Below are 13,686 nucleotides of genomic sequence, written 5' to 3' on the forward strand. Positions count from 1 at the left end.
AGCGCCTCACACAGCCCCGCCCTTCCCGCGCATGCGCGGCCCCGCTCCCGACTCCGCCAGCGAGCGAGCGGGCGGGGCGGGCGCGCGCGCTTCAAACCGGCGCGGCGGGCGCGGCGCATGCGTGGGGCGGCGCCGGCGCGGGGCAGGGGGTGCGCGCCATGGCGGCGGGCGGCCGCGGCTGGTTCCGCGCGCTGGCGCTCGGCGTGTCCTTCCTTAAGTGCCTCCTCATCCCCGCCTAGTAAGGAGCTTCCCTGCGCACCCGACGAGACGGGATGGGATGGGGTGGAATGGAACGGAACGGAATGGAACGGAACGGAACGGAATGGGAGGGGGGCGGGTGGCGTAGGGCTGCCGCGAACCCCTGAGGGGGGCCAGCCGCGGGCAGCGTGGGGCCGCGGTCCTGAGGAGGCCCCGAAGGCCCATGTGACTCCCGGGTTCGTGAGGGAAGCGAGGCCGCGCTGCCTCCGCCGCGTGGCACAGCTTTGCTTTTCTCTTTGGAAGCCCTCCTGGCCCGTTCCGACTGGCTGCTGTTCGGGAAGGCCTTTAAGTGTGCTGAAACATTAATGCTTTGTAATTATAAGTTTTTATACTGAAAAAAACCCCAAACAAATTGCTGTTAAATTTCAGTTAGAACCTGGAATTTCGCACTAATTATCTGAAAAGGCCTAGCTGTAAATAATTTTTGCTCTATAACCGCCTGTATGAGTGACATTTTACATAGTCAGATAGTCATAGGACAAGGAGGAATGGCTTTAAACTAAATAAAATGGGAGATTTAGATTAGACGTTAGGAGAAAAATCTTTACTGTGAGGGTGGTGAGACACTGGCACCGGCTGCCCAGAGAAGCTGTGGATGTCCCATCACTGGAAGTGTTCAAGGCCAAGTTGGATGGGGCTTTGAGCAACCTGGTTTAGTGGAAGGTGTCCGTGCCCGTGGCAGGGGGGTTGGAATGAGATGGTCTTTAAGGTTGCTTCCAACCCAGATCATTCTATGATACATCTTTCACACAAAGTTCTTGAGCAGCATCTTTGTTACTGTTTCAGTTACTTGATCACAGTGGTGTCCTACAGTTGATAAATAGAGACTTCCTTCTTACCTGCCTGTGGTGATATGCTCTGAAGTATTTCTCCTTTAAGTGCATGTATGTGACTCTTAACATACACATTCTGTAGTTACTCCACAGATTTCGAAGTCCATAGGAACTGGCTTGCCATCACCCACAGCTTGCCCCTCTCTCAGTGGTACTACGAGGTAAGTACGTGTTTGGGGGTTTTTTTAGCTGTGTGTAAATTACAGGCACATTGCATATGTCAGACCTTGTGAATGTTGGAAGAGATGGTTGGTGACTGTCATGCAGTGGGACAAAAAGATGCCAGTCACAATTTGCTGGCCCTGTGTAGCATTTAGCTAAAAAATGAAAGTTGTTTGGGGCAGCCGCAAGTACTTAAAAATGCAAAATGGGAGATGCAATTAAGGCATGTGGGTTATTGGAAAGGCTGTGTAGCACAGGAACAAGTTGCATCATACTCTTAAATTGCCGGTCTCTTTGCACTTCTTATCGTTGATACAGTTACCAGAATAAAGATTGAGTCATGCTAATGGGTATATACATCTATACACTATGAAATCAATCAATGTATTAAAGTTTTGAGCCTTTGCTGGTGTGCTAGTAGGATGCATTGATTTTTGTCTAGATGAATCACCTTTAGGTTTGTCATAGGCTCAGCCCACCTAATTGGGTTTTAATCTGTCTTCTGGTATCTGCTGGAGTACAGGGATAGATACGGTAGAGTCTGGTACTCCACATAAGCATCCAGGAATAAATGATTTGTGCAGGTCAGAACTTTGTAAGACTGATCCAAGGGCTGTTTTACAAACAGATTTGTATAATGCCAGCATTAACCTCATGCCAGGGCATAGGATGCCTTCATCAATATGACATAAGCATTTGGGAACATGCTCATTAAAAAATACACCCCATCCCAACCTGCTCTGCTCATCCCTCCTCCTCTCCTGTTTCCACAGCCAAGGAGTTAAAGGAGTTGCTGGTCAAGGGATAACAACTCTCCTTAGGGGAAGAGATCACATAATGACATTTGATGTTGAAAAGGTTGTATGAGAGTTAAGACTTGTTAACTGATGAGTAAAAGTAATTTTGAGCCTGGAGCAAGGCTGATTGTGTTGGTGATCACTCTAATATAGACCAGTATTGGCTGTGAGCTATCTTACTGAGGTTTTGTAATATTGGCCCTATTACTGTAAATTGATTTATAGTTACCAAACAGTAATATACTGGTTAGGTGCTGGTACACAAAATGCTCTTTAATCTTTTCCTGCTAATCAGGAGACGTCCCATCTCTACCAGTACTGCAGGGGAACAGCTTAAATCATGGTCAGCACCACAGAGCTGGCTACTAATTGTGGAGTGGTTTCAGTAACATAGAGGTTACTGAGAGAAAATGCATCAGCTGGTTTGCTGCAGTGAGCTGTACCTGAAGGACTGCAAACAGCATGGTTTGTTACAAACTGTTTAATCTTATTTTGTCTTTAGGCAACCTCGGAATGGACCCTGGATTATCCACCATTTTTTGCTTGGTTTGAATACGTACTTTCTCACATTGCCAAGTACTTTGACCCCCAGATGCTGGTTGTTGAAAACTTGAATTATGCCAGTCGTGCAACCATCTTCTTCCAAAGGCTTTCTGTCATCTTTACAGATACCCTCTTCATATATGCAGTTCATGAGTAAGTCTTAGAGTTCTAATTTTAGGGATAGTGGATAGCCCTTCATATGTGGGCTTGTTCTGTAGCCACAACAAATAACTATTTGTACAAATAAACTTGTAAATGTGGGGAAATGCCAGAGTTGCTGGAACCTGTTCTAGGAGAAACTTGGAATATGGTGCTAAACACAAGATAACGTGTTCTTCTTGGACATACAATTGCTGTGCATGTGTTGGATTTGCATGCACTCAGACACCAGCTGCAGTTTCACACGTTATGCTTGGGTTTGCTTCTGTCACTGGGCTCATTTTGTAGGAGTTGCAGAACAGCTTATGTGCTCAGAACAGGTTTTTTCCTGTTATTTTTCTTACTACTCTGTTCTAGAGTAGAAGTATAGAGGAAATCTGTCACAAAATGCATCAAATCAATCATCAAATATGCAAAGTTGCTCCAGTGTTTTTGATGATAAACTGATTATTCCAAGCCTAATGTTATTAGGATCAGATGCTTTCGGCATGGCCTGACTTTGTGAAGAACTATTTACCTTATACCTAAAGAATAGACTGGGGGGATGTTCTGAGAAATACATTGCCTACGTTAATGGTTTGGCTGTAAGAGTCTTCTGTTACTTTATTCCGTCTGCTCAGAACCTGGGTAGGAAATTCTCTGATTGGAGCACTGCCTAAGCTCCTTTATTTACTTACTTTATTTGAAATGGGCTAGCTTTGCATTGTGACTTATTTTCCTTTTATAGTTTTGAGTCACCTATGTATGAATGTGATGCTGAAGGCTCAGGGCTGGTGTCTGCACAGTTATTTGCCAAGAGAGGTGGTAGATGCCCCATGCCTGGAAAATTTCAAGGCCAGGTTGGATAGGGATTTGAGCAACCCAGTCTAGTGGAAGGTGTTCTGCTCATGGCAGGGAGGTTGCACTAACAGTATTTCAACACAGATCATCTGTAACTTTTTTATGTGATTTAAGATTGCTTTCAAAAGTCATATGAACCATATTGCTTCACACTGAGAAGTAATAAGATGTTTTTAACCAACAGAAATAACTCATAATGGGGCAGGGGTAGCCAGGGAGAGGTTAATGTCCATCTGAGGACCTTAAATACAACTCTCCGAGTTGCCTCCAAATGTAGCAACACGCTGCTCATGATAGCAAGCAGGCGATGACAGCTTTATGCTTGCTGAATGGGAGACTCAAACCTGAGGCTGTTATGTAATGTAAACTTTAGCACGTGGAATGCACCACAGCTATTGAAATTGAAAGTCTTTTTTTTTTACTAAACTTTGTTCCTGACGCTGCCTGCCCTTGATGAATTTAGCAAGAATTGTATCTTTGCCTTGCATCCTGGTAAAATGGCTAACTTCAGAGTAAATGTAGTTCTTAACTCTTAAAACCAAAAATGTTCCTGCCTGTATGTTTGAATTAAAGCTTCTGTTTCTTCTGCTCTTGTTCAGGTGCTGCAGATGTGTAAATGGAAAACGAGCTGCAAAGGATATCCTGGAAAAACCAACATTTATTCTTGCCGTTCTGCTCTTGTGGAATTTTGGGTTGTTAATTGTGGATCGTATCCTTTCAAACCATTGTGGGTTGTTTGTGGTTTGTTTGGTTTTTTAACAACCTGTTACAGTGTGTGGCACAATTCTGTATTATTATTGCTGTCATAGCAAGTAACACCGCTGGTTTCGTTTCTAGGGTTAGTTTAATAACTTTATGTTTTCATTAGAATTGCTATTTGGCAAAATGGAAGTTAGTCAGTTCTTGATCTGATTTGCCAGAAGTGGGAGAGAACCAGCCAGTCTGGCAGCAACGTGGCTGTTCCTCCTCCACCTGCCTACAGGAGTATTAGCAGAGAGGCTCTGTGTTCTGGGTGTGGTTCCAAGTTTGTCCTGTGGTAAGGAAAATCTTTAAAGTGCTTTAAGATTTGGAATGTATTCAATTGCTTAACATTATATGGGAATTAGGAAGTCTTTCTAAAGAAGTTATAGAATCATAGAGTGGTTTGGTTTGGAAGGGACCTTAAAGATCATTTAGTTCCAGCTCCCTGTCCTCCACTAGACAGGTTGCTCAAAGCCTCATTCAGCCTGACCTTGAACACTTCAAGGGATAAGGCATCCACAACTTCTCTGGGCAACCTATGCTGGTCCCTTATCACTCTCACAATAAAGAATTTATTGCTAATATCCAATCTAAATCTCCCCTCTTTTAGTTTAAAACCATTCCTCCTTGCCCTATCACTGCATGCCCTTATCAAAAGTCCCTGTCCAGTTCTCTTAAGAGCACCTAATAGTACCTGAAGGGGCTCCAAGTTCTCCCCAGTGTCTTCCCTTTTTCAGGCTGAAATAACCCCAGTTATCTCAGCCTGTCTCCATAGCAGAGGTGCTCCAGCCCTTGGAGCATCTTCATGGCTTTCTCTGAATGCCCTCCAACAGGTCCATATCCTATATAAAAATAACTCTGGAAATTGCAATTACTGCAAGTCAGTCCTGACACAGTGTGCATTTAAAGGAAGGGTTTCATTTTCTCTGTCACAGTTCTTGTGTATGTTGCCTGCTTACAAGTGGTAGAAATATGAGGGCAACTGTCACTATCCATTAACCAATGTGTGGCAGAAACTAATAACTTAAAAATTAAAGTGGAGATTTAACCTTTTTTGGTTTATGTTGCAAAAATTGCACAATACATGTGTAGATTGTTGTGTCTCATTTCATCAAGGTAATAGCCAGCATTAGTGTATTTTGTGTCTAGGAGTACTTACAGGTAAGGTTAAATAATTACTTGTGTCTATGTGGTGTGAATTTAAGGTTGCTTTCTTAATTTAAATTCCGTTTTAATTTGAGTTTATTCCTCATAACTTTGAGTCTTCTCCAGAAACCATAGTAGTAAAGAAAGCTTGCATAAATTTATTCCTTGACTCAAGTTCAGATATTCACTTCCAGTACAATGGCTTCCTGTTTGGGCTGATGCTTCTTTCTGTTGCTCGGCTGTGTCAGGTAAACCCAAGTGACTCTTGTCTGTTTGTTGCCATGTGTATTTTGGGTGCATTAGTTCACTTCATAGGTCTGCTCGTGTTGTGGGCAATGGTAGTGGCTTTATGTTGAGCTGCTTGAAGCTGGATGTCTAATTATTTATTGAGTTTGTGGGGAAGAGAAAAACTTGAAACTCACCATAAATGCTTGCTGATGCTGCAGCACTGCAGTTCCCCATTAGAAAGCTAAATTCTGTGTTACCCCTGAGCAATGTGACATCATTTCTTGCCATCTTCTTCCAAATCACCAGTCCTTAGAAAACGTAACTTCTGAAGCTGTGGAGAGGTGACTGTGTGACAGGATACTTTCCTTCTCCATAACTGTTGTATATAACACCACTGAATTTGTAATTTGAAGTAAATACTCTTTTTAATGCTTATAATGTCCTGTCATCTTAGGAGTACAACAGAGGACTGTTCAAAGTGAGTACAAAGAGAAGAGCTTAGGTTTTGTTTTCTTTCAGAAAAGGTATTTGGAGGGCGCTCTTCTTTTTGCTGTTCTTCTGCATTTCAAACACATCTACATGTATGTGGCCCCAGCATATGGCATTTATTTGTTACGATCCTACTGTTTTACTGCAAATAATGCAGGTAAGATGGGGTTTTCCTCACTGGCTTTTGGGGGGAGTTGTGTTCATCAGTGGAACTAGGGGAACAGTGAAGACATGCAGATACAGTTGGAACAAAATGGCTGTATGTCAAACAAAAATCCTGCTTGAGAGCAGAATTGGTAGGATCTTGAAAGATCTTTGAAATATATTTGTTTTGTACAATTCCTGTTTCTTTAAGAGTTCTTTGTTAAGAAAAACCAACATTAACAAACTGCACTTGGAAGCCATAGGAATTATCCTGAATATGGAACAATTAGACAGTATCAGAATCTATTTCAAAGACCTACTTTGAGTTTCTCCCCACTTTTGAGCACTGAAACATGACTGATACTCCTCATGCGAACAGGGAAGGTAAATTTGGAAAATATTGAAAGCTTGTATAATGCAGGAGCTGCGATGTGGGCAAAAGAAATGCTAGCTGTTGAAGGAAGCAACTGAAATATATTGACATAGAAGTCAGTGTGCCCCTTTTAGATAGGTGCTAGCAATTCCTTGTCAGTATGGAATGGGTTGTCTCCCTTTCCACTTCCCACAGCAACTGTTGATTTAATCTGTTTCTTTCTTGTAGATGGATCTCTGAAGTGGAGAAGTTTCAGCTTTCTTCATGTAACTCTTCTGGGACTGATTGTCTGTCTTGTTTCTGCTCTTTCATTGGGACCCTTCCTAGTATTGGTAATAACCCCTTTTTCACGTGTTATTCCCCTGAACAGTTAGAAAATTTTGTTATAAAAGTATAAATAATATTTTATCTAAACAGGCCATTTCTTTGTTATTCTTCTTGTTTTTCTTTGTAGGGTCAGCTGCCTCAAGTCATTTCACGGCTCTTCCCTTTCAAGCGAGGTCTCTGCCATGCCTATTGGGCCCCCAACTTCTGGGCTTTGTACAATGCCATGGATAAAGCATTGACAATTCTTGGTCAGTATGTTAATCTTGCTGTTGGGTGCCTGTTTGCAGATAGAGCTCTCTGGATTTTAGTCTTCCCCATTTGAAATAAATCTGAATTATGTTTTCAGATTGCCATAAATCATATGGTTGTCCACATAATCCGGTGCATGAGTTACCAGCAGTAGGTCAGACATCAACCACTTCCCTCTGCCATCCTTTAAAAAAAGAAAAAACTTGGCCACGTACTTAGTTCAGCTACTTCATTTTCTTTATTAGCATTTATCAATTTGTGCTTTTTTATGTTTTGTTTTTAGGGTTAAAGTGCAATTTTCTTGATGGTACAAAAATCCCTAAAGCCTCCATGACAGGAGGGCTGGTTCAAGAGTTTCAGCACACTGTCCTCCCTTCAGTGACTCCACTGGCAACATTAATCTGTACTTTCATAGCTATATTGGTAAGAACAGCTAATTTTTTTTTGAAATTTGATGTGTTTTGTCCCTAGTAGGTTTTAATTGATTAGTATGCACTTCACATGAATTTTAATTCAAGGGCAACAAATATGCTGTTACTAATATGACTGATAAAATGCTGTTTAGTGGGTTAGATTGGAAGACAATTCTTGAACACAAATAGCACGAAGTTGGCTGTGGTCTTTCAGTCTGTTTTTCCCTCCTGATATTTCAACAGAAATCCTCCAGGCTCTACTCCTACATCCAAATAAATTGATTTCCTCCAGTGCTATATAATGCTTGTGCCACCCAAGCAGAACCTGGGTGCAGTGGTGTTTAGTAACAATGACAAATCTCTTTGGACAATGGCTTGTCTTCAGGATTGCCAAACATTTCACTGAAGTCCTGTTTTTGCCTGTTGTTTCTAGCCCTCTGTTTTCTGTCTTTGGTTTAAACCTCAAGGGCCCAGAGGCTTTCTGCAGTGCCTTGTTCTTTGTGCGTTGAGCTCCTTCATGTTTGGCTGGCACGTGCATGAGAAAGCAATACTCCTTGCTATTCTGCCTTTAAGGTAAGTGAATTTTGTACAAAGTAGTTGGCCAAACTGAACCTGCAGCCACTTGTTGAGGAATCCTCGAAGGCAATCACTTTGTTTTCAGTGTATTTCAGAAGAGGCACTTTTTTATAGAATGCCTTAATCTGTAACAGTGTAGTGCACTTAATTAATTTCAGACACAGTTCAAACCTTGATGAGTGCTGTGGTTTGTATTTTAAAATGCTGGATAGATTGTTCAGGAGCCAACTGAGGAAAGGGATCCTCTGCACTGTGCTTGACCATACCAATACATAGTTTCTACTATAAGAACTTCATGCCTGCCTCAGGTAGAAGTGAAGCTGTAGTTCATAAGCTGCCTGATCAGTATTGCTACAAACTGTATTTTCCTTCCTGAGAGATTTAGTGATGTTTAAGTTCCTATTTTGTGCTGGGCCTTGCTGATTGTTTCATTCAGTGGGTGTGTGGTTTTCTGAGGGAGGGTTTCCTGGCTGATTTTTCTGCTGTGTTTTTATCTCTGAGGCCATGTGGTTTGGAAGCAGGAGACTTCATCAGAGGTCCAGTGTTAGGAGGGATTGGGGTACTGTGAAACTGTTTGACTTGTTCTTCAGTGAATTGCATAGTGTTTTGCTGAAATTAAGTTTCTTTGCTAAAAGACAAAAGCATAACAAATTGTTGTCATTTTTAGCTTATTATCTATTCAGAGAGCCAAGGATGCTGGCATCTACTTGATTCTGGCAACAACAGGGCATTTCTCACTTTTTCCATTGTTGTTCACACCACCAGGTAAAATGTTCTTCTATTAGTTAATTTTTATCTAGTTTGCAACATTGAGCTCAGTAGCCTTGAGCTGGTTGTCATTTTTGCTTTAGTCACTTCCCAGTTGTTTGTTTGTAATGCTATCTCAAATTGTAATTGGTGTGTTCAGTATGTTTATAGATAATTGAAGTAAGTGTATTGCAAATGCCTGGCATTTGCTTTAGCAAATGTTTATGCTTATTTTTAGGTATCCTAAGCAGTAAAGCATGTAGGTCTGGAGAAAACAAAGCCAGATAATGCAACTCTGACTAGTAGGATTTAAAGATGCTACAATATATATGGCAAAAGGTTGTTATAATTAATTTTAAAAGTACATGTTCTTTGTTTTTCAGAACTTCCAATTAAAATACTGCTTATGCTGCTGTTTACTGTTTATAGCTTCTCTTCATTGAAATCTCTATTCAGGTAATTAAGGAAATTTGATCTCAATGCCAGGAACAACAACATTTCTTCTGGTGTTGGGAACAGTCGTTGTCACAAGGGACAAACAGCACAGAAAACTGATGCTGAAGTGTCAAATTAAAGTGTTACTAGTTAAAAGATGCTGCTGCCTCTGTTCTCAGGAGGCAATGCTTAAATTAGGATTACTGCAGGACAGCTGGTTATCGTGACAACTGCCCAGTTAGTCCCAGGAGGCTGTAGATTCCCACCTGCCTCATGCTCTGTTAAAGCATGGAGTTGTGATGCTGTAACCTCTGAGGATTTAATTCAGTATTCTAGCACTTACTAAAGTGATTTGTCTGCAAATTGTTTATTGTTTGTCTTACTGTACTGTGGATTTTTGCAGTCGTTGTTAGTATTTTAATGCATGGAAGGGACAGGTTGTAAATAACACTTATTTGCAAGCTGTAATTTGTCAACAAAAGTAGGTTGGCAGAATATACAATTGCTCAAGTCATCCTGTGTAGTTTCACAGCCGATGGATCTCTTACCCACTTGGCCAAAGATAGTGCTCATCCTTATAACCCCTGCAGTCCCCACTTCCCTGTTTCTCAAACTTTTCTGGGCAAACCCATGCTGTAATGAAGGGTTTGTAATGAAGTACTGTAAACACGTATTCAGTACTTCAGGCACCTGTTCTTTGTAGGTGAGTTTCTCTATTTAATAATTCAATCATTTTGTCTCAAGAGCTCTAGCTGAAAAACTCCACAGGAGTTTAGTTTTTGTTTAGAGATGGAGCTTTGGCAAGTTTCCTGTTCCTAATGTGCCAAAACATGAAATTCTTTTTAAACTACCTGCAGTAAACCCCTGCCACCAGTGTCCTTTGCAAGAGAGATCAGCTCACAGTACATCCTACAGAAAGCTTGGGGGAAGAGGTTAAAATAAATCTGACATTTGCAGTCTCTGGTTGTAGAACAACTTTGGTGGAACAAGTCTTTGCTGTTCAGTTGTTCACTGAAATGGTGTGAGGTGAAACAGAGCAATTGATGAGATTTCTCTTTAGGATTCCAAGGCATCCTAGAACTCAATAAGGACATTGAGCTGTACTCTTGGTTATCACACTGGGGTTTTTGCCTACTGAAACTCGTTAAATTGTTATTTAAGCTATTATCGTGATCTAATGGGAGATTCTCTTTGCACTGGTGATAGCTGAAAAACAGAATATTTTTAGTTAACATGTATTTTAACACCACCTCTTTTTTAATTTCTCTGACAGGAGAGAGAAACCTCTACTTAACTGGCTTGAAACAATCTACCTCATCCAACTAGTGCCTTTGGAAATCTTCTGTGAAATCATATTTCCCCTGACCCCCTGGAAATGGCACTTCCCTTTTGTCCCCCTGTTGCTGACCTCTGTGTACTGTGCTCTGGGAATCACGTATGCTTGGCTGAAACTCTACATCTCTGTCTTGACTGAGAGAATTTCTGTCAGACAAAAGGCTGAGTGAAGCCACAGTGCTGGGACCAGTCCCAGGATACCCCTTGGAGGGGATTCCTGGCACGGTGAGGGGTTGTCACAAGGCCATCCAGCTCTTGGTGAGACACGGTTGTACATGTGCCATCGCCATGCGGGAAGCTCTTCTTCCAACACTCCTGTACTGCCCAACGAGGATACCTCTGACCAGAAGCACTGTCACAGTAACAGGGAGGGCTGCGGGTAAACTGTGAAGCTTAACAAGGTCCAGACTTCTGTCCTGAGGAAAACCTGCGTGATTTTCCAATTATGGTTTGTATTTGAATAGAAGGTGTTGTGGCAAATTACGAGGGATGATTGCTGTGTAGGAGAGCGTTGTAACAGTGTTCTATGGAATTTGTAAATTAAAAACTTGGTATTTTTTGTTTGAGCATTTCTTGCATTATTTCAGCTCATGTCTAAGCTCTTTTGAGAGACACCTACACAATTAAGGATGTAGTGTGTAGCCGGAAACTTGTCCTGAGGTGCTTGCACACTCAAATATCAAGTTTTAGTATGTCCCATGTCCTGTCGATCTCCTTGTTTCATAGATACTTTGCAAATAGGTTTTAATATTCTTCTAGTAGCTCTTTTTTTGTAGAGCAGATGACCAAATTGAGGCATGCTACTCAAATGAAGAAGTATTTTAATGCCGTTAAACATACCAGATAATGTGGCTGCATAGTTGTATTTGTAATTCATGTAAAATTCTACAACTCTAACAAAAGACTAAGTATCCACAGTTCCTGTAATGACTTAAGGAAAAAGTAGATTGTTTTCTTCCTCTGTGGAATCATGTTCCCTGAAGGATAGCAGTTATTTCTGCAGTAAATAATTACACCTTTTAAACCCTACATAACTCCCTAGAAAGATGTTGCTCTGAGGTTGGGGTCTGGTTTTGATTCCAGTGCTGACATAAAACTGGGAGGAGAGAGGGATGGATTTTTTTAAATTATTACTATTTCTGACAGTAGTTGTTGAACTTTGTTCCATGTTAGCTGAAGAATGGGCCCTTTTCATCAAGGATAGCCAAGGGGATAGTTATGCTTTTTGAGTTCTTTGAATATTTTGCGTGTTTAAAATAGAGTGGCTCTTTTTAGGGCAACAGGTGAGTGGTAGAGTAATCGCTGTGGGTGTTTCTGTAACCAAATACCTTGTACATTTAAAGTTTTCACTGCCAGTGAGTTTATATTCAAGACATTCTCACTCTAGTTTTCATTACTTTCTCATAGTTTCTGCCTTTTTTACACCATCAAGGGCTTTGCCACATTGTTTTTAGCTGCTGTGGCTGCCAGTAGTGCCACGATGCTTCTTGCACCTGTATTGCACCTCAGGTCCAAGCCTCAAAGCTCTGCCCAGGCTAAGGCATCCACAATGCTTGTGTTTATCTGTCCACTGTGCTGTCCTGTGTAGGGAAATGCTCATATACAAAAAATCCCTACAACCACCCCTCTGGGCTCTTCTCCAGCAGTGCCTTTGCACACTGTGAAATCCTCTGAGAAGAGGCTGCACAGCAAAGATGTGGGTGTGCCATCCCTGGAAGTGTTCAAAGCTGGGTTGGATAGAGCAACCCGGTCTAGTGGAAGTTCTCTCTGCCTGTGGCAGGGTGTTGGAAGCAGATGACCATTTAGGTCCCTTCCAACCCAAACCATTCTGTAATTCTGTGAAGTTAAACCTAGGGCCTGGTTGTGTAAGTGGCCATGTGTCGCTATTGTTTGATTCCAGGTTCAACTGAAGCATCTCCCACTGTCGAGCAGTGACTGCCCAACCTCCTTTTCTGTGGGTGTCAGGAAAATCCACAAACGCCAGAGGTTTATGTCCAAAAAGGAGACAGAGCAGTCCTGCAACTTTATTCGAATAAAGGGAGAGAGCCCACAGGGGCACACGCCCGCGGGGTTTTCTCTCTCGGGGTTTTGGGGGGCGCAGCCTCCTTTTATCCCAAACTCCCGGCGCATGTTGCTCTCTTCCTTTCCCCACTGGCTCAGGTACAGGGAAGGTACAGCCTTCCCGAACCGCCTCCCACATCTTCCCCCCTCGAACCTACTGTTTTACCCCAAAGTTCAGAAGTTCAGGCTTGTGCAGACCCTTGTGGGTTTTAGGAGCCAAGCTGTGTGGGCTCTGCAGCAAACCTGCTGCCCAAAGTTAGTAGAGACATTAAGACCCATTTCAACGACGTTTACACCCACACCTTCACCCATCGAATTGTTTGTAAATTAGCTTTCCTCTCATGGACAAAGGCGAAATAATACATTTTTAGGAAAGAGGCTGAGAAGCCTTTAGGCCCTGTGCTGTGTTTTGTTAATGCAGGCTTCTTTAACGGTTATGTCAGTCCTGCTACAGTGGCAGATGATTTAATGTGATTTTGTATTAATTAAAAAAGGAAAAACTAACAGTGTGGGGTAGGTCTCAGTCTTTAATCTGTCGCAGGAAGAGCTCTGAAAATTAATTCGATTTTAGTGCTTAATTAACCTTCTAATTTACTTCCCGACCGGCCTCGCTGGCCCTGCAGAGGCAGCGGGGCCGCCTCACCCAGTGGACTCAGGGCTGCAGGAACTACTCCCCGCGACCCGGCTAAGGACGCTCAGCCTGGGAGTTTGGCGCGGGGGGTGGGTTTGTGGGGTGGGGGGGTTGGATTTTGGGGTGATTTTTGGGGTGGGTTTTTTGTCAAATAACCGTAAGCGGGGAAGGCAGCGGAACGCGGGAGCGCGGCGCGGGC

General features: G+C 42.4%; 1 protein-coding gene across 2 annotated transcripts; it reads left to right on the plus strand.

Annotated features, from left to right (window-relative positions):
- Positions 1–131: 131 nt before the first annotated feature.
- ALG8 (ALG8 alpha-1,3-glucosyltransferase) lies at positions 132–11,361 on the plus strand. 2 transcript variants are annotated; one of them, XM_069016414.1, is made up of 13 exons: positions 132–238; positions 1,174–1,252; positions 2,553–2,746; positions 4,192–4,301; positions 5,660–5,727; positions 6,227–6,353; positions 6,942–7,045; positions 7,168–7,292; positions 7,615–7,712; positions 8,170–8,275; positions 8,946–9,043; positions 9,409–9,481; positions 10,734–11,361. In XM_069016414.1, the coding sequence occupies exons 1-13, from the start codon at positions 159–161 to the stop codon at positions 10,963–10,965; spliced, it is 1,494 nt and encodes a 497-aa protein (XP_068872515.1). In that variant the 5' UTR covers positions 132–158; the 3' UTR covers positions 10,966–11,361. The 2 variants fall into 2 exon arrangements, with proteins under 2 accessions (XP_068872515.1, XP_068872505.1); XM_069016404.1 differs by having other exon boundaries at positions 7,168–7,288; positions 7,573–7,712; positions 8,136–8,275.
- Positions 11,362–13,686: the final 2,325 nt, after the last annotated feature.

Source organism: Aphelocoma coerulescens, chromosome 1 (assembly GCF_041296385.1).
Source record: "Aphelocoma coerulescens isolate FSJ_1873_10779 chromosome 1, UR_Acoe_1.0, whole genome shotgun sequence".
NCBI lineage: Eukaryota > Metazoa > Chordata > Aves > Passeriformes > Corvidae > Aphelocoma > Aphelocoma coerulescens.

Coding starts and splice junctions, on each gene's coding strand:
- ALG8 (XM_069016404.1), top strand. CDS start 159: ATGGCGGCGGGCGGCCGCGGCTGGTTCCGCGCGCTGGCGCTCGGCGTG. Junction 4,302..5,659: donor TGGGTTGTTAATTGTGGATC/GTATCCTTTCAA, acceptor ACTCAAGTTCAG/ATATTCACTTCCAGTACAAT. Junction 7,046..7,167: donor TGGGACCCTTCCTAGTATTG/GTAATAACCCCT, acceptor TTTTCTTTGTAG/GGTCAGCTGCCTCAAGTCAT.